At 38.8% G+C, this 21,198-nt stretch overlaps 1 protein-coding gene across 1 annotated transcript in view; it reads left to right on the top strand.

The window, feature by feature from the left end:
• The first annotated feature begins 3,332 nt into the window (after positions 1-3,332).
• The window catches only part of BTBD8 (BTB domain containing 8), a 66,586-nt gene continuing 48,720 nt past the window's right edge, over positions 3,333-21,198 (top strand). Inside the window, exons 1-2 of the mRNA XM_045291961.1 lie at positions 3,333-3,481; positions 11,385-11,502. Of these exons, the coding sequence (XP_045147896.1) occupies positions 3,382-3,481; positions 11,385-11,502 (218 nt within the window). The 5' untranslated portion in view covers positions 3,333-3,381. The remainder of the gene's footprint in view (positions 3,482-11,384; positions 11,503-21,198) is intronic.

Genomic DNA, 21,198 nt, shown 5'->3' with positions numbered 1-21,198 from the left:
CTCCTCATGTTGTGGTGATCCCCAACCATAAAGTTATTTTCATTGCTACTTCATAACTGTAATTTTGCTACTGTTAGGAATTGGGCGACCCCTGTGAAAGGGTCGTCTGACCCCCAAAGGGGTCGCAAACCACAGGTTGAAAACTGCTGCTTTAGATCGTATTTACAACCTAACAATATTAAACCTCCTAACCCATGAATGTAGAATGTCTTTTGTTTTATTTAGGTCTTCTTTGATTTCTTTCAGCAGTATTTTAAGATTTCCATTGTATAAATCTTTTACTTCCCTGGTTAAATTTATTCCCAGGTATTTACTGTTTTAGATAAGAATGTAATTAAGATTATTTTCTTGATTGCCCTTTCAGACTATTCATTGTTGTTGTATAGAAACATGATTGGTTTTTGTGTGTGTGCCGACCTTATGTCTGCAATTTTGCTGAATTCATTTATTAACTCTAGTAGTTTTCTTGTAAATTCTTAGCTATTGTCTATACTGTTTACAGAAATTACAGTTTATCTGATTATTTGCCCCACATACACATTGAATAAGTATGAGAGACTACAACCCTGACGCACATCTTTTCTGACTTGAAGCCAAGCAGTGTTCTCTTGTTCTTTCTGTTCATACAGCTGCCTCTTGATCCATGTACAGGTTCTGCATGAGCACAATGAAGTCTTCTGGGATTCCCTTTCTGCTCAAGGCTCTCCATGGTTTGTTAGGAGCCAGTCAAATGCCTTTGCATGGTCAATAAACACCAGTAAACATCTTTGTGGTATTCTATACTTTCAGCCAAGATCCATCAGATGTCAGTAATAATGCCCCTTGTTCCACCTCTTCTGAATCTAGCGTGAATTTCTGGCAACTCCACATCAGTGTACTGCTGCAACCATTGTTGGATCTTCAACAACATTTTACTTATGTGTAATATCAATGGTATTGTATAATTTGTGCTTTCTGTTCAGTCATCTTTCTTTGGAATGGGTACAAAGGTGGATGGATCTCTTCCAATCAGTTGACCAAGTACCTGTATTCTAAATTTCCTGGCATAGATGAGTATTTCCAGTATTTCATGAGTTTGTTGAAGCATTTCAATAGGTAGCCCATTAATTCCTTGAGCTTCGTTTTTGCCTTATACCATCAGTACAGCTTGTATATCTTTCTTCAGTACCATTGATTCTTGATCATATATGGTACTTGGACTGGAGGAAGGCTTATTAACAACCTGCAATATTTAAATGACACAACCATGCTGGCTAAAAGTAAGGAGGACTTGAAGCATCAGCTCATGAAGATCAAGGATTTCACCCTTCGGTATGGATTGCAACTCAGTGTAAAGGAAGCCAAAATCTTCATAACTGGCCAATAGACAACATCGTGATAAACAGAAAAGATTGAAGTGTCAGGGATTTCATCTTGCTTGGATCTGCAATCAGTGCTCATGAATGCCACAGTCAAGAGACCAAATGACACATTGCATTAGCCCAGCAGTTCTCAACCTGTGGACCACCACCCCTTTGGGATTCAAACAACCCTTTCACAGGGGTTGCCCGATTCATAACAGTAGCAACATTACAGTTATGAAGTATCAATGAAAATAATCTTATGGTTGGGGGTCACCACACCATGAGGAGCTGTATGAAAGGGTCGTTGCATTAGGAAGGTTGTGAACCACTGCTTTAGATCAATCTGCACAAGACCTAGTGAAAGTGATGAAAGGTAAGGAAGGGTGTTTACTGTAAGGACTCGGCCATGGTGTCTTCAGTGGTCTCATATGCATATGAAAGTTAGACATTGAGTAAGGAAGAGTTTAGAAGATGCATTTGAATTATGGTGTTGGTGAAGTATATTGGAAGTACCTTGGACTACCAAAAGAACCAACAAATCTGTCTTGGAAGAAGTGCAGTCAGCATGCTCCTTAGAGGCAAGGATAGTGAGACTGTCTCGTGTACTAGGGACATGTCAGGAGATACCAGGCCCTGGCAAAGGACATCATGTTTGGGAAAGCAGAGGAGCATGGGAAAAGAGGAATGTCCCCAACAAAATGAACTGGCACGGTGTCTGCAGCAGTGGACTCATCATAAGGAGACTTGTGAGCATGATCGGGACTCAGCGGTGCTTCGTTCTTCGTTCCTAGGGTTGCTACAAGTCAGAACCCACTCAAAGGCACCTAACAACAAGGAGTTGGTACCAAGGGCTCAATAGCAAGTAAATGTCTAGAAGAGAATGAGGGCAACATATGTATAAACATGCCTGATTCAATTCATGTCTGGATTGTATAAGAGTTGTACGAGCCCCCAATAAAATGATTTAAAAAGAAAAGAAGTGGTTTTACGTCCTTCTTTCGGATTTATATGCCTTTGATTTCTCCTGCTTTGTCTAGAACATCTGCACAGTACTGACGGTGATGAAGACAGGTGTCCTTGTTCCTCATCCTAGGGGAAAGCTTCAGTGTTCGTCACTGAGTATAATATAAGCTGTGTGCTTTTTATAAATGCTTTTCCCATGTTGAGTTTTTCTTATGCACCTAATTTCTTGGTATCTTGGTTTTGTTTCTTTTTAACCACGAAAGGATATTAGAATTTGTCAAATGCCCTTTCTGCATTAATTAAGTTAATTATGTGGCTCTTTCCTTGCATTCTATTAATGTGGTATATCATGTTGATTGATTTTCCCATGTGGGCCCATCCTCATATTCCTTTTAATTTGTTGGACTTGGCTTGTTAATATTTTAAAGATTTTCATATGTATATTCATAAAGGGATATTGATCTATAGTTCCCTCCCCCGCCCCCATGTTTTATCTTTATCTGGCTTTAGCATCATTGTAATGCTAGCCTCATAGCATGAGTTAGGAAAGACTCCCTCCACCTGTGTATTTATTTCCAAGAGGGTGAGAATATTGATTTTAATTTTTCTGTAAATATTTGTTGGAATTTAACAATGAAGCCCATTGATTATGGACTTTTGTTTTTGGAGGTTTTTTTGACTATTGGTTCAATCTCATCACCTGTTAAAAGACTGTTGAGATATCCTATTTCTTCTTGCATCATTTTTGGTACTCTGTTTATTTCTAGACTTTGTCCTTTTGACCTAGGTTATCTAAATAGTCCTATGTTAGAAAACATAACTGATTATGTTTTAACATTTAGATAATTTGTAGGCTGCTTTTCAGTTTTTCAGCCATTTTGAGTTGACTTTTTCCCACTTAGTACTGATTTTAAAACGTTTTGGTAGTATGGAATTGTACTATATGACAACAGCATGTTGGGAATGTAAGTTTTAAGAATCATTGGCATTACATTTTAATTATGTATATTACATTTTATCTTTTAGGAGTGTGTATTCGTCAAACAGACACATAAAATATGAAGAGGAACTCCTTATGAAAAAGATACTGGAGAGTTGGTTACCACCAAAGAAGCCCGACTTAAATCTTGAAAAATACATGGATAATGATGGAAGATCATCTATAGAATTCTTAGGTAAAAAATTATCTGACTGTTCCCTTCTGAAGAGTAACGTTTCAGAGGAGAGCAATATTAGAGAGGACAGTTAATTTCTACTGGGGAGCTATTTTGTAATAGACTTTTATAACACTTTACCACCATGAAAGTAATTATGTAGTGATAGTATGTTAGAAAGCACACTGCATAATCCTGCTCTACTTGTTTATTTTTATGTAAGCATGGGAAAATGAAGATGCTAGTACAATCAACTCCAAGTTTCCCCAAGTAATTGGAAATGGGGTTATTATGAATAAATCCATGTAAGATTCTCACTTCTGTTTTTTTTTTGTAATCATTTTATTAGGGGCTCATACAACTCTTATCACAATCCATACACACATCAATTGTGTCAAGCGCATTTGTACATTCATTGCCCCTCACTTCTGTTTTTAACCATTCAAGCTTCCACATGTTGTCAGCCTTTTTCTAATCTACACCTATGGAGAGAGGCTTCAGCAGACCATTTAGAGTCTGTTCTGTTAAAACATAATACCATTTCAAACAATTTGTGGGGAAAAGGAATTAACAGTTAGTCAAAAATTTCCACCATCATTTTGTTTGTTTGTTTTAATTTAATCTAATTTTTCCCAACCATCTTTTTAAGCCCTCTCATATATGCATTCCTAAAAAAAAAAAAAATCACCATGCAGCACAAAATCACCAATATGTGAAAACTTTGTCATGACATAGAATAAAACATGAACCAAGGTAACATGGCTTCACAGATATTAAATAATTACAGACATAAACTGTCCACTAAGTATGGCACTTTATCTGGGAAAAGCCTAGCTTGTGGAAGTGGGCATTGGAAGGATAGTCGTGTGTGAACTGGTAGAAGGAAGTTTATAAGTATATAGATAAAAATATACAAATAATAGAGGGCTCTTTCGAAGCAAAGGATGGCAAGACTTTGCCTCACAGAGTTCAACTAGGAAGGACCAGTCCCAGGAAAAGGACATCTCGCTTGGTAAAACAGATCATCAGTGTAATGAGGAAGACTGACACAGGATGGATTGACACGTTAATGCCATACTGCTCAAACATAACAATTTTGAGGATGATGGAGGACCAGATAGTGTTTGATTCTGTTGCACACAGGGTCACTCTGAGTTACAACCGACTTGACTAACAACAACAGATATTCTTATCAGAAATACAAGGTTTCTGGATCAGAAAACAGACTATCATAATCTCGCTTTGTAAGGTGATGTGGTCATACAGTGCGGCCTGGTATTACCATGCATGTGCAGTCCGCTTGCGCTGCAGGAGAACTAAAACCAAACTTAACTGCCATCGAGTTGATCCCACTAATAGCGACTCTAGAGGGCAGAGTAGAACTTCTCCTGCGGGTTTCTGAAACTAAATCTTTATGGGAGCACACAGCCTCATCGTTCACCCTCGAAGCAGTTAGTGGGTTTAAAACATCAACCTTGTGATTAACAGTCCAATGCTTAACGTATTGTGTCACCAGCAGTCCTCATTGCAGTAGAGAAATCCCTAAATCAGGAGACTTTAAATCTTGTTAAAGCTGCTGACGTATCTGCCCAGCATCCCCCTCCTTTGCTTTGGAAAGAAAAGACCTGGTCTATGGAGGAGAGAGAAAAGTCTCAGTCTCCCCACCTCTGAGAGAGGGGCTTCAGTATTTCGGGAGTAGGATAGAGTCCCAGCCTCCCATCGCATGTTTGCGGTTTAGTTATCCTTAGCCAAGCTTGCCAGTGTTCTGCTCAGAAATACAAAAATACTCACAGGAAATGGCCTCCCAACTGTTGGCTATCGGAAATCAGATGGAAATTTATAACATCAGCTGTGAATGGGTGCAGCTTCTTACACATGCCGTGAACCTAGGTGTCTGTATGTTGTTTGAAAGAGGGGTGTGTGTGTGCATGTATTTTGTGTATTCTTAGATGGCTTGGTTCAGATGGACACAGTTTCCTGCATTAACCTGGTGTTTCCCATACATAGAATTACACATAACCCAAAGCAAAATCCGTATGATGCTCAAATTGTCCCCTAATGAGACCCGGTGGTGCTATCAGGTAAGGGTTGGGCTGCCAAGTACAAGGTCCACTTTAAGCCCACCAGTCACTCCATTGAAGAAAGATGAGCCTCTCTGCTCCCATACAGATGTACAGTCTCAGAGACCTTATTTAGGGTCACTATGGGTTGAAAATATCTGTACGGCAGTGTTTTTTGTTTGTTTGTTTTCTGTTGTTACTTGTACTGGATCTAATTCATGTTTTCATAACAGGTATTATGGCAAAACTAACTACATATGAAAGTGCCTTAGGGATCTTATTATTGGTGTTTAGTACAACAATAATAACAACTAACTTGATTTTAAAGATCAGTTTGATTCCTTTTATATTAATTCATAGTGTCTAAGGTGAATTAATGAACAGACATCTTAGATTCTGAGATAAATCTAGTCATATTTTTATCTCATTTTGCCTCAAATAAGCCTAGGAGGAAAGTTGTCCCAGACTAATTTTATAGATGAGGGGTCTAAGATTCAGAGCACAGAGACTCTCCTAGTGCCACACACAGCAATTGGCAGAGCTAGTGTTTGGTACCTGTGTTTCCTGCCTGTCCAATTGCCAGATTAATGTATACTTTTTTTTTTAAAACATTTTATTAGGGGCTCATACAACTGTTATCCCAATCCATACACACATCAGTTGTGTAAAGCGCATTTGTACATCGTTTCTCAAAACATTTTTTCTCCACCCAAACCCCCGACATTAGGTCCTCATTTTTCCCCTCCCTCCCCGCTCCCCCCATCCGCATGAGCCCTTGATAGTTTATAAATGGGTATTTTGTCATATCGTGCATAATGTATACTTTGTGCCCATATCTTCCAGCCAGTTTTTCACATTGTCAATGCTGCCTTCCATGGAAACTCCTCTAGTTTCTCTGGATTTTCCTTCTCGTCACTCTTCCGCTTTCTTCACTGGCTCCTCTTTCTGTTTCTAAAATAATTGGTACTATCTTCTTTCTCCCCTACTGACTAGACATCTGCTTAAACATACCTTCACCCACTCAATGTCATGGAGTAGATGCTGACTCATAGCAACCCTATAGGACAGGATAGAACTACCCCTGTGGGTTTCTAAGACTGTAACTCTTTATGGGGAGTAGAAAACCCCATCTTTCTATGACAGAGTGTCTATGGTTTCAGACTGATGATCTTGCTGATCGCAGCCCAACTCATAACCGTTACACCACCAGGCTCCTTAAACATACCTTAAATATATAAAATGTATTTGTTCTACATTGACCTCATTATCCTTCTTGCCACACTTTTTCTTCTCTTGAACACTGTATCCATGTTTCTAGTCGTTTATTCATTCACCCTCTTTCTACTCATTTCCTCTCTTATCCTTCATACCATGTTGATGACCAGATTTATTGATTTATCTCACAAATGCCTTTAAATACTTCTCTTGATTTTCCTGCTATTTCTGTATTTCAAAATTTCTCACCCCTCATATCCACCCCTACCTGCCTAATTCTGGTTAGAGTTTTATGTTTTTCCTTCAAACATTTTTATTCTGCAATATTCAATACCTTCATTTATTTAACAAATATTTATTTAGAATCTAATATGTGCCAGACACTGTTCTAGATACTACAATGACTGAAATAGATTTCTAGCCCTTTTGGAACTTACATTCTAGTTAGAGGTATTAGAGTGGGGGATGGAGAGAGATAGTAAACCATAAACATATTAAAATGTTTTAAAGGTGGTGAACTATAGAAAATACACTATCCTGTGATGATGGCCTAGACGCAGGCTGAACAGGTGTGGGAGGGGCAGCAGAAGAATATATGTGGAAGGAATCTATGTAGGTTTAACAAAGACTATCTGTTTCTGTGTACTTACCTTTGCTACAATATATCCATGAAAATGCTAGAGCATTAAAACAAGTAAACAAGCAAAAACCAACCACTGCCACCAGTCAATTCTGACTCATAGTGACCCTCTAGGACAGGGTAGAACTCCCTCTCTGGGTTTCCAAGACTGTAACTCTATGAGAGTGCAAAGCCTTGTATTTCTCCCATGAAGTGGTTGGTCATTTTGAACTGCTGACCTTATGGTTAGCAACAGGAGGTAAAGTCATGAAAACTTCTTAGACATAGCCAAACACCTTTAGGAAATAGTTGCTGAGCCGGGGGATTCAGAACTATAGTTTCGGGGAACACCAAAGTCAATTGGTGTCATGGTTATAGTTCACAGCGACAGTGTTCTGCATCTTACTTTGTGAATGGTAACTGGGGTCTTAAAAGCTCATGCGTGGCCATCTCCGCCACAACTATTGGTTGTTCACCATTCAAAGGAAAGAAGAGTGAATGAAACTGGAAGACATATGGAAACAATGAATCGAGTGGACTAATGAACCCTGCAGACATGAGTCTCTATAACCCTGAGACTTGAAGTATTAGATAATACTTGGACGCCACCACAATTGGGTCACATTAGAAGGTCCTGCCTAGAGTAGGAGAAAAATGTAGAACAAAACTCAAAATCCCAAAGGAGATCAGCCTACTGGTTTTAAAGAGACTGGTGAAATTCCTTAATTAGCCTTTACCTGGGGAACTGAATTCACTCCCCTAAATTCAGCCAAACCATTGTCTAGTCTATAAGGGGAACAATAACAGTAGTGAAGTATGCAGGCCTTAGAATAATCAACGATTTAAGATCAATGTAGCTTTTATGCAAAGACTAATTTCAGAAGGATATTTAAAAAAGGAGGAATGGAAACACATGGAAGGAGTGGGATAAGTGATGGTACATTAAGGGGATGGCCGTGAATGACATGAAGCAAAATGTATATGAGTTGTTGAATATAAAACCGATGATCTTCTCTGTGAGCTTCTAATGAATTCATGGTAAAAAGTTAAAAAATAATAACACAACCCCAAATCTGAAACCCATTTCCATCAAGTTAATTCCAACTTAAATGAGCCATATTTTATTCAGCACATATAGATTGACACTGAGCTATCTGTAGAGGTTATCTAGAGAATAGATTAATAATACATATCCTCAAAGACCTGAATCTAGTGAGGACATTTATAAACAGATTTCTTTATATATATATATATCAATATATCTTAATCCACTAACCAGCCTTCTAGCACTTCTGTTTCTCTGGTTTTTACTGTGCCTGAACTATGGGTTATCCATGGTACCAGGCACCAGGGGAAAGCATAAGGCACAAATCCATAATATAATGGTGTGGTCAGTGTGAAACACCTGTCCTGTCCCTGAAGCGCTAGAAATACTTCATTCTGGCTCAAGAGTAGAGATACAAGAGCTTCTATCCCCCAACCCTTAGAAATCCTGGTGAGTTGTAGGGGCTTTCAAGGGAGCCATGATGGTTCATTGATAAACTTCTCATCTTCAATAGAAGAAACCCAGAATTGATTCAAAGCCGATGCAACTTATGCACAGCTATCCCCGATCTGTCACTGGAGGCTTGCATGTTGCAAAAAGAAAAGGAAGTACAGTAGAAAGAAAAGGACACTGGGAATGCTCATGATGGGAGTTGTAATTTTATTAATTTGGGGGGTGGGGTGGAGTGGGAGTTGGTTGAGAGGGTGATTTATAAACAAAAGTTTGCGAGAGGTGAGGGAGTTAGCTATGTAAATATCTGGAAAAGAGTGTTTAAGGAAGAAGAAATAGCAGAGCAAAGATCCTAAGATAGGAACATACATCCTGTATTGGAGAAATGGGAAAATTTCAGTGCAGAAGTAAGGAAAACGTGGGCAATGCGGTCAAAGAGAGACTAGGGAGCTGGTGTTGTGGAGCCTGGCAGGCGTTGTTAAGGGCTTTGGCCTTTACTCTAAAAAAATGGGGGAGGGGGAGATGGACAGCCATAGGATAGCTTTGAACTGAAAGAGGTCATGATGTGAATTTCAACATAAAAAGATGCCTCTGAGTGCTTTCTTAAAACTGTATTGTCAAGGGTTTAGAGGGAAAGACAGGAGGTCATTGCAGAAATCAAGTTAATGGATCAGACTACAGTGTTAATCAGTGGAGATGGTAAGAAGGGTTGTATTCCAGATCTCTTTTGAAGGTTTGAGCCAATTTTGGTTTATCGGCTTAAAGCATGGTTTAATCTTGAAGCATGTAAATTTGATGGTTGGGAATCTGTCACCAGTGACTGATCCTCAGCAGGTATCCTGACTAGTTGCTGACCTTGAAAACTCAGTTACACAGGATGGAAGTTTTCTCTTTTTTTCATATATACATATCACTTCCACTGCCTAATTATAAATTGTTTGAAGTAGAGATAATTTTTTAAACACTTGTTTTCTATACTTCTCCATATCATATCCATTACTAACCATAGTCAGTCCTCTTTACATGCTCATTGATTTCATTCTCAGTGAGTACGTGCACTGTGCTAGCCACATGTATATGAAGTAGGTGACAAGAAGAATTAACTACTGGAAAAGAATATCAAATTAAAAAAAATTTTAATTTTCTAAGTGAGCTGTTCATGAAGTGCCTTCATTTTTTGTATATAGCTTTGTTATAATATTACCTATATGTAAATGTGTATATTTATTATTCATAGGCTTAATTTTAAGATTTTAACAGTGTTTTGACACATAATTTACGAAGCATGCAATTTAATAGTTTACACATATTTAAATGTACAGTATTCATCACAATCAATTTTAGAACATTTTCTTTCTTTCTTTTACTCATTATTTTAGCTCCTCATTTCCCCCAGCCTCCCCGCCATAACCTGAAGAAGCTGTCAATCCAGTTAATTTCCATATATTTAACTTCATGTAAAAGAAAACATACCAGAAAAACTCAACAACAATAACAAAATAAAATAGAAGGAAAATTCAATCAGAAAGAAACAAAATAATAAAAAGTAGGACAAATTTTAAATGGGTCAAAAGGGAGAATACATGAGAAGGTGTTAAATTTTAACCTAACAACATCTTCATTAGTTCACTCTCCAGTGTACTCCATCTGACAGCGAGGTTATTCACATTCACTGGAGGCTTAATCCCGGTGGTGACCCAGCAAATGGATTTTGGGCTTTCACTGTCATTTGCAGCCTTCTGCAAACTGGGTGCTCAGAATTTAAGCTCTTATTCCGTTCCCTCCGCTAGTCTTAGATTTTATTATTTACAGTCTTTGAATCATGCAGTGCTTTTTCCATGTGGACTTAACTAATGTCACACTTAAGATGGCTACTTGTTTTAAGACAAACCTTCTCAAGACCCTAGAGGCTATTTTTTAGGGCCATTATCGAGTAGGATCATGTCATAAGAACTAATTGTTCTTAGATTGGGGTTATGATTAAGTGTGAGCTCAAAATCCATTCATGTATCTATGGTTTGTTTATGTCCCTGGTTCACTTTAGAGACATTGTTATTTTCTTGGATAACAAGGGGACAATCATACCCATGGGGCATATGGTAATTCTGTTGATATTATCATTAATTTAGCCAAGGGTATAGAATTTAAAATATTGTTTTTAGAACAAAATACATGAATTAGTGACTTGTACCCCTTAAAAACTCAAGTGATTAGACACTATTTATGCAAATAATGAGAACTGGAGATAGGGCAAAAATTTCGATAGTGATCATTCAGTGCGTACCTACATTTAAGACATCTATATTTATATATGCAAGTGTGAAATATATTTCAGTCGGAAAGCAGAGCTAATTTAAAATTTTTGTTTTATTTGAATTTACCACTTAAATAGATCAACCATAGCTACATATTCCTAGAACAGTTAATTGAGCTAATTGTATGGAAACAAGACTTTTATTAATATTGGGATACAATTTTTTTCATGTTGTTAATATTAAATTGTTTTGTCTCTTCTCTTGTTTTTCTCTTTGGAAGATAATTATGACTTGGAACCTGCATCTGAGTTAGGAGAAGATTTATTGAAACTCTACGTGGATCACTGTTTTCCAGATATTGATATTTATGTTGATGGAAAAAGTTTTAAAGCTCACAGGTAAAATGAAATGTGATTGATTTCATGTCTTGATTGTAATAATAGCGTGCAATAGGATGTTATCTTTACCAGCACAGTGGTTTTCAAGCTCTGATTTCATGCAGGCCACAGAGGTCCCACAGTTCCACAGTGATGCCTCAGGGGACCTCTGACATGAGAAGAGGCTGCCCATTTGGCCGGGCTTTCTGCCGGCAAGCTCACGCATGCACCGCACCGCCTCCCTCCCACAGACATGCTTCCGCCCAAGCAGATCCTCTGCCTGAATCTCTGCTTCCCGTTGGGCACCAACTAAGACTTCCTTTGAAGAAAATGTTCTCTGATGCCTAAAATAGGTTTGAAAACCATTGTCACAGAAGATTTAGCTAAATGCATTTTTTCATTTCACAAGTATTGTAGAATTGAGAATGACTATTTCTGCTTGAATGACTTGTATTTTCTCTGAATGCATTTTGGCTCAAATTCTGTGATTCAAAATAGATGATACTCGTGACTAGCATTGATTAGGACATTTAGTAGTTCAAAGCACTTTAAAAAAAACAACACTATTATTCTGTTCTTCAATTGGGTTGCTTAAACATTCCAGAATTCTAAATTGAAGCCTGCTCCCTCTTTTGATTCCAAGTCACAAAAATCTGCTTAAAAGAAGAAGAAAGAAAAAAATACAAGTTATTACCTGCTGGAACTCATGGGGGAGAAGTACAGCTGGGCTTCACAACAGATGAACATCAGGACCAGGAAACTGAGGAAGCCGGATAATTATCTTCCCTCTCTTTCTTTGGATTTCAGATAGGATGTTGATAAGAAGTTCTTCTCTTAAGTACAACCAAACACCTCATGGGATTTGGTTCCTTGGTTTGGAGGTTTAGGGTCATGATTTCACAGGACATCCTGGTCATTGACTAATAAACAACATGTTTAGTGCTTCCCTCCCACCTCCTAGTTCTTAGATGCTTACAAGAGGCCATCTCAGCCACAACTGTTGGTCTCTAGTCATTTGAAACAACAGAAGAAAGAGGAGACTCAGGATAGGAGGAAGATAAGGAATGCGTGGCTAGTGGCCAACATGAACAACTGCCTCCTTTGCCCTATGACCAGAAGAACTGGATGGTGTCTGGCTGCCATTGCTGAACATTTTGATCAAATTCCATAGAATAATCCTGACCAAAAGGGATAAACTGCAGAACAAAATTTAAAATTTCATTTACTCAACTTTCTGGAGACATTTAGGGTAGATGAACCCCTAAAACAAATTATTGCTCTGAAATAATCTTTAAACCTTAAACCAAAAATATTCCCTGAATTCATCTTAAAACCAAATAATAGTTTCGCCTCGCCAGTTAAAAGAGCACTGTGCTCTATCAAGAACTGTTGATGTGGGATCAAGAAGCCAAGAGCAACTTGAAGATTAGACAGGCACCTGAGGACGCAGTGAGTTTATGTCAGTGAGGGAGGAACGGCCCAGAAAAGGAGGCTGAGAATGGTTGCAAACCTGGAGAATCAAGCTCAATAAATTGTACATGTAGGAACTTAGAAACTATTGAATTGGCGTATGTTTTGCTATGTATATTTTCAGCAACAATAAAAGAGGTGAAACTTTAAAAGTTATTTGGATACTCTGGAAAAGAAGAAGTAGACTGTTTGCAATGGCCAAGAGCAGCTCCATCATCGCGGTTCAAGAGAACACAGCCTTTCACGAAGCTAGCAGTGGGTTTAGATACAGGAACCCAGTACTTGACTCCTCTTGTTTGTGCTCTCAGAAATCATACTGGTTTTGCCAGCTGATTGGCTGCAGTACATTGCCATACTCTAGCATTGCCCACTTTAAACCAGACTATTTACTGTTCTCAATATGCACTGTACATGTTTTTCCCTGGGAGTATATATTTTATTTTACACTAGTGTAATTTTCTAATTCCTGTGCAATCTCTAATAGTATAGTAAAATATCAGATTGTTTTCAATAGCAAGATCATGGTGTGTGTGTGTGTGTGTGTGTGTTTCTGTGTGTGTGCTGTTGTTTTTCCTCCCCTTTCTCTTCTTTTTCATTTTCCCACTTTCATTACTTTCACAGTTTTATCTTAAAACTTAATTTCATTTCATTTTGTGTCCATATTTTGCTTTAAGCCATGTGGGCACCACACCAGAGTTCTACTTAAAGAACCTGTAGCTATTGCTATCACACAGGGAAGGTGAGGCTTTGTGATCATTTGAAGTATTTCCTCAGTGTCTATATTTGGCCTGTGTATTTCCTGACTGTGAGCTAACGTGGCTATGTTTTAGGGGCTGGGTGTGGGATATGGAATATTAAATGTGTATTCCAGAACAGTTCTTGTTCACATTTCTGGTTAATTCTGTTCACCTATCAATAAAAAAGGAATTTGTATGAATCAGAATGATGATTTCATGAGGATAAATTTCAAGATTTGACCTAAGCTTTCTCCCTTATGTGAGTTACAATGGCAAATTCTCAATTCCAACGTCCCTTCCAAGTCTATACTCTAGCATCTCTCTGTTTGGTACATACTGATTTTATTATTCATGTCAGAAAATGTAAATATATCAAAAGTTCAGAAAACACATAGTCATGTGTCTAATGCCTAACATCAGAAATCTCTGAATTATAGAACTTAAAAAAAATTCTTATTTTAGAATCTTATTCTAGGAATTAAAGATGTCAATATTTATCCTAGAAGAATGGCTAAAATCCATTGGTGACATGGCTACTTTAATTTTTAACTTTTTTGTAATTATATATTGAAAGATCGATGCAGGTACTTACAGTGGACTTGGATTATGATCCAAATTACATTCAATTTAGATCTCCAATTTAAAAACCATTTAATTTTTTAGTTTAATGTGCTCAAATTGGTATGGTAACAAGGTACCCCTCTTCTATAAAAATTGAGCTAATATCTTCCCTCATAGGATGGAAATGAGATTTTTAAAAAATGTATTTTAAGGGTCTGGGCAAAGAGTAGGTATTCTAAGATAACTCCTCTTCCCTTACCACATTTCATCAATCTTTCTAAGCTTTTGGAAAGGATACCAAAGTGGAACGAAAACACTTCTTTCCCTAAACTCTAGCGCTAAACCACTTTGTAAATAGGCAAAGGTAGCAGCTACGCCATCTCCTGTCAACTTGTGAAGGGGTGGAGTCTAGCCTGTCAATCAGGTAGAATCTTGATATCATTTGGAAGGCACAAATGGAGATAATAGCTCACTGGAGGCCAGATACCTGCTCACTCCCTGGGAGACATTCCTGTTGACAACCCACTTGGAGCTATGCTGATAGATACAGCACTCTGGAGCTGGAGGAGCCACGTGGAGACCCACACCAGCTTTGAGATGGTTCCACCACCACTGGATCCACAAGACTTTCCACCCACTGGCCTGTGATCTTCCTGCATTCACCGTCATTGCATGGCTGCGTGAGTCTAAAGAGGAATTTATGGACTAGTATCGGCATATGGGGTAATATTGGACTTACAGACTTGATCTAGACTGGGCTGGGATGTTTTCTTAATGTACAGTGGTCTTTGATATAAAGTTCTTTCTTACACACATATGAGTGTCTATAAATGTGTTGTTCTAGTCTACCCAGAGTAACACATTATGGTACCTTGGGAGTGGGGCACTAGAGAATAATAAAGATGGAGAGTGCATGCTTGTTTGACCTCTGCCTCATGGTAGTTTTTCTTGTTTGGCTCGCCAGAGGTCAGTGGCCATGCAGTTTACTGTGTTGTTTTCTGGAAAGAATATGGGAAGTTAAAGTTTTGATTATTTTGTTTGGTTGTTGGTTTTGGTTATTCCTGTTTGAAATGGTGAAAATGAATGTTGTTAATATATATTTTGAGCTCAGGGGTAGAAATCGCTGTTTGAATTTTTCAGAGACCTTGTTGCTTAGTGAAAATGTCTGACAGAAGGTCAAAATGGCTGACAGAAGGAACTGGCTTAATGCAGTCAGCAATATTTTGTATCAGTGGAATAATTTAGATAATGATTAAGATAAGTTAGATAAGGATGGGACTTTACTTTTAAGAATTGAGTTTAGGATTTGATTCTACTTTGTTTATACTGATTTCCTCTGCTTATTATTGTTGATATAATAATTGATAGAAATGACTATTGGGAAGTATGAAATTAGAGAGCTTGTAAGCCTTGCCTTCAGTCATTAAAATTTGAATCGTTAAATGGGTTTAGGACATGCCTGCAAAGAAGGCTTTGAAAAGATAAACCCCACCCAGTGTCTTGAGTGCTCAGGACATTCAAAGATGAAGACACTTGCCTATGGGGCTGTTGACAGATTAGGGTGGGGGGAGAGGAAAAGGAAGAGGGGAAGCTCTTTGGCTTTTTGAATTTGAACTAGTGGTCTGTGCCCAAAGCTGGGAAAAAACTCTGGAGCACTGAAAAACTCCTCTCTAGGACTAAATGATAAACGGATTCCGTGGGCAGGTTAAAATGCTCACTAGGTGACCACCTGGATCCACTTGTTGAATGGAAGTGAGAGGAATGCAGCAATAAAGAGACAGGTTAAGTTGGGCCACTGACAACCATGGACCTGGTTCTTAGGGACTAGAGAAGAAGTTAAGAGTGGGTTGACTGGTCTGAAGTTCATGACCTAGCCCAAGGGATCGAGGATTGTTGAGAATTTGTGACACTGCCCATGATCTAAAGGTGAGGCAACCAATGGGCACCCTGGTGAGGCTAAGTGAGGCAGCCCGCATTGAGTTGACTAGAACCCAATCAGATGAAGAGAAGAGTTTTGAGGCTGTGATTTGGTGCCTATTGCTGTTGACTTTATGGATGGCCTATCCTGATTTGATTTTGCTTATGGATGCAGACTTCACAAGGTTCCAACTGGAAAGATTTTCATGTCAAAGAATACAATTGTTTCCTCAGAGCACCGTGTTGATGTAAGTGCGCAGTATAGAAATTGGATACCCAACACCCAACATGAAGTGGCTGGCTTACAAACTTTCAGAGGTGGGGAATATATTCATAGGATTATAGGATTTTGGTGTAGGTGCTCATTAAACTGCAATTGTTAGGCATGGAATATTTTGTTCACTTACAGAATATTATGTTTAAATGAGGCTGGCACATATTGAAGTGTATGCTTCTTAGTTTTATCCTGTTAAGTACAGATATGGTTTTATTAAAAATTATGTATGGCTAAAGAGTTGTCTAAGAGTGTCAAGTTAACAAGGGGTGGTCTGTGGCAGTTACTTAATCTCCTGTCATCTTGCGAAGGGGTGGAGTCTAGCCTGTCAAATCAGGTCGCAGCTTGATGACCCCATTTGGGAGGCGCAAATGGAGATAAATAGCTCCCTGGAGGCCAGATACATGCCCCCTCGCTGTGAGACATTCCTGTTGACAAACCACTTGGAGCTATGCTGATAGAGCCAGCGCCCTGGAGCTGGAGGAGCCACGTGGAGACCCACACCAGCTTTGAGATCCAGAAGACTTTCCACCCACTGGCCTGTGATCTTCCTGAATTCAGTGTCATTTCACGGCTGCATGAGTCTAAAGAGGAATTTATGGGCTGGTATCGACATGGAGTAATGTCAGACTTATGGACTTGATCTGGACTGGGCTGGGATGTTTTCTTAATGTATAACTGCTCTTTTATATAAAGCTCTTTCTTACACACATATGAGTGTCTATGATTTTTTTTTTCTAGTCAACCCAGACTAGCACACAAACTTACTTGGTTTTTATTTTTTTCCACTATAAGATGAGAACATTGGAGTAGTTGAAATGATACATATTTACTCAGCTGCCCTGCAAAATTACATATGCATTTTGACCGTCAGCCCTGAAATTATTGCATGGACTGAAACCTGTTCTCCTTTGTGAATGGGAATTGAAGGACACTGGCTCACTGCCTCATTTATTTGCCCGTGTGGGTTTTGTCTGTTTGTATCTGGCCATTTCCAATTTTTTTTTTACATGCACAATTCAGTGACCTTATTTTACATTCATCCTGTTCTACAAACATCATTACATCCTTTTCCAAATTTCCCCATCACTCTTAGCAGAACCTGAATGCTTCCTAAGCAGGAGTCTTTCTTTTATCCTCCTCCCTGACCCGCTGGTAAACTCACAGCCATTCAATCCATGCCAACTCACAGCTACCCTATAGGACAGGGTAGAACTGCCCCTGTGAGTTTCTGAAAAGACAACTCCTTTTTTAAAAATTATTTTATTGGGGCCTCGTACAACGCTTATCACTATCCATCCATCCATCCATTGTGTCAAGCACACTTGTACACCTGCTGCCATCATCATTCTCAACACATTTGCTTTCCACTTGAGCCCCTGCTATCAGTTCCTCGTTTTTCCCTTCCCTCCCTGCTTCCCCCTCCCCATGAACCCTCGATAATTTATAAATTATTATTATTTTGTCATGTCTTACCCTGTCCGACATGAGAAGAAAACTCTTTACAGGAGTAGAAAGCTCCGTCTTTCTACTTCGGAGCAGCTGGTGATTTTAAACTGCTGACCTTGCAGTTAGCAGCCCAACACGTAATGCCGGTAGCTACTGATAAACTCTGTTTTCTTATTCTAGATAGTTCATATAAAGAGGCTCATACAGTATTTGTCCCTTTGACATATCACACAGCCTAATGTGTTCAAGGTCTATCTGTGTTTTAGTATGTACTTCATTGCTCTTTAGAGTGATACTGGCATTTTATGTGTGTACCAAATCTGCTACATTTTAAGACAATTTATTTGTTGTACTTCTGTCTTTCATAATTAAAATACCTCTATTATAAGTCCCTAATATTGCACCATTAGACAGTCATTCATTAGGTTAAAGCTTTGTTGCATCCCTCTTTTAAAATGTAGGTTTCTCAAAATACTTAGCAAATCAGCAGTGAGTCAGGAGACCAATGTTCTAGTCTGGGCCGTGCCACTAATTAACTATATGCTCTTGGGTACACCAGCTGAAAGCTTTTTTAGATGCTATAATGAGCTTAGTAATTAAGAAGTCAATCTTTCTAGGTTTAGGTCCTATTCCACCACTTTGTTCGGAAGTGACTTAATCTCTCCAAGTCACGATTTCTTTATCTATCAAAGGAATAATGTGCATTGCTTCTTGCCCTTCGGCTTAGATTGTCAGTGGAATAATAAGACTAACTACGCCACCGGATCCAGAGAAAGACTCTTAGAAAGTGTTGGTCTCCGAAACCCAGCGAGGCAGTTCTGTGCTCTCCACTGTGGTCTCCTGGAGTTGGGATTGCCTGACGGCAGTGCGGTTTTTGTTTTGGGATACCGCAGATAAGGACATTTTTGGCACAGTTGGGTTAGCAGTCAAGCCCACCAGCCACTCCTCAAAAGAAAGATGCGACTATCTCCTCCCACAAAGGGTTACAGCCTCAGAAACCCCGTGTGAATGAGAATTCACGTGAAGGCAGTGGGTTTGGTTCAGGCTTGGGTCTCATGGCAGAGGGTGACTGTGACAATTGGATCAAATAATGTACCTAAAACACTGACCAGAATGGCTGCTGCATTGCAAACTCTCAATAAATATTAGTTGCTATAAGTGTATACTTGTAAGAGGCACAAGGTTGCCTATGCTATCTTTTCTATTGCAGATACCTATAAACTTTGGCCTAGATCTGGTCGATGGCCCTTTTTTGTATGCCTTTCAAGCTAAGAATGGATTTTGCATTTGAAAGCATTGTTAAAAACAACAGCACAAACAAACTAACTAAGAAGACTGCAGTGAGGACTGCTATCTGGCTTGTAATAGAAGATGGGCAGCTAAGCAAAAGGCATTGGGTAGAAGGGAGGAAGGGCAGGAACGAAACCCGGTATAGAAGATTTTGTACCTGAGCACGATTTAGCCTGCTCCCAGGAGTCTCTCGTTAGTGCATGCTACCACAGAAGGCCAGCGTGCTACTCTCTAGTAGGCGTCATTCTGTTCCCATTGACATTGAGCTTGTGCCTTCCAAAAGTCACTTAGGTTTAGTATAAACCAGTTTGTGCTATTTGGATTTATCATTTTAGTAATAGAAATTAATGAAATGGCATAAAGGCAATGATGCATGAAGTACAAAAAGCAAGAGTTATTGTTCCAGTGGAAACCAAGGTGACTGAGTGGAATGATCAAATAAAGGAGAGGTGCTTTAAAAATGGATTTTGATTTCATTATGGATGAAACAATATAAAAGCAATTAAAAATCTAGAGTCGGTTATGCTCATATTACTTCATAAAAGCATGTAAGTTCTTTCTTCGCTTTAAAGAAATTTGAGCGAGAAATCATAGATGGTATATATAGGTAGAGTTTGTGCAGGAGAGAGGCTCCCATCAGTAAACCCATATTTTAAAATGATTTAAGAAGGGAGGCACATTTTTTTAACCATAAAGTAAAATGGTGATTTATCCAAAACATTTTTATAATCTCTCCTGGGGTGGTTTTTGTTTTGTTTCTTTTCATCTTTAATTAACCAAACAGCTACCAGTCCAAACTGTGTCGGATAGTAGGGTGTTGACTGCACGTCACAGTTCAACCTGGAAAGGACTATGCCTGGGAAATCCGTTCTCAAAGAGTATCACTCTCAAGAGAAAACTAACTTTCCTTTTCAAACATTTACGGTTCCTAAAATACTTGCAAAATCATGGAATGGGTCACACAGACAACTCCCAACAATTAGATTCACCATTCAGTTATGAGATTTCTTTTTATTCAGAGCAAGAATACTTAAAAAAATTAGTCCAAGTAAAAAATTCCCTCTCAAGAGCTTCTCTAAGTAATCCAGGTCATTATTCTGCCTGGAGTAGTGAATCTAGTTCAGCTAACATCAGAAAGTGTTGAATAGCTGTGCACTAAAGTGACAGCAAGGGGGAAATTAGGGCATCTTAACAGAGCCAGAAGCAGCACTGTCAGTTGTGATTAAATCTAATCAAAAGGTGTAAATGGTTTTTGGCATGTGGTAAAATGAAGAACTTGGCAAAGAGATGTTTAGTGCACCATGCTTTTTTACAGCATTGTTTTTCAATCTAAGGCATGGTACCTAATTAAATATCAAGTACTTTCTACAAGCCATGCAGTGAAATTTGCGTGCTCTCACACACTTACTTCTCATCGGTTTCTATTAAGTCACTTTTGAATCATGGTGAGCCCATGTGTGTCAGAGTGGACTGTGCCCATCGGGTTTCCAGTGGCTGGATTTTCTGAAGTCATTTGCCAGGCCTTTCTTCCTGGAACTCTGGGTAGACTTGTACCTCCAACCTTTTGGTTACCAGCTAAATAATAAAGAAAGAAAGCAGCCTCCTTTTCTAAATTCTGGAGGAATTCAGTTCTCATATTACCATCTCCTCTATAGGTTCACCCTGTCTTGTTACCTATAGAGCACTACATGAAGTTATCTATCTAGCACCTATCTATTTATTTTATCTTTCTTTCTCTTCTCTCTCCTCTCTTCCAGCGCACCCTGCACTAGGATCTAACATTGCACTATGTATCTCATTGATTGCTGTGTTCTCAGCACTTAGAATGGTGTCTGACACAGAATAGAAGTTAACGGATAACTGTTGAATGACAGAATGAACGAATGAACACTTATCTCAGGAGGTAGAAGACTGAACATGATAGTGGGAAAGGAGGAAAATCAAGGGAAATAGAGGAAAGAGCTGGGAGGCAAAGGGCATTTATAGAGGTCTAGATAAAGACATGTACATATGCAAATA

Source organism: Echinops telfairi, unplaced genomic scaffold (genome assembly GCF_000313985.2).
Source record: "Echinops telfairi isolate 266 unplaced genomic scaffold, ASM31398v2 ScPeMD7_443;HRSCAF=831, whole genome shotgun sequence".
Lineage (NCBI taxonomy): Eukaryota > Metazoa > Chordata > Mammalia > Afrosoricida > Tenrecidae > Echinops > Echinops telfairi.
The sequence above is the reverse complement of the archived record's forward strand: the minus strand, read 5'-3'. Positions and strand labels throughout refer to the sequence as shown.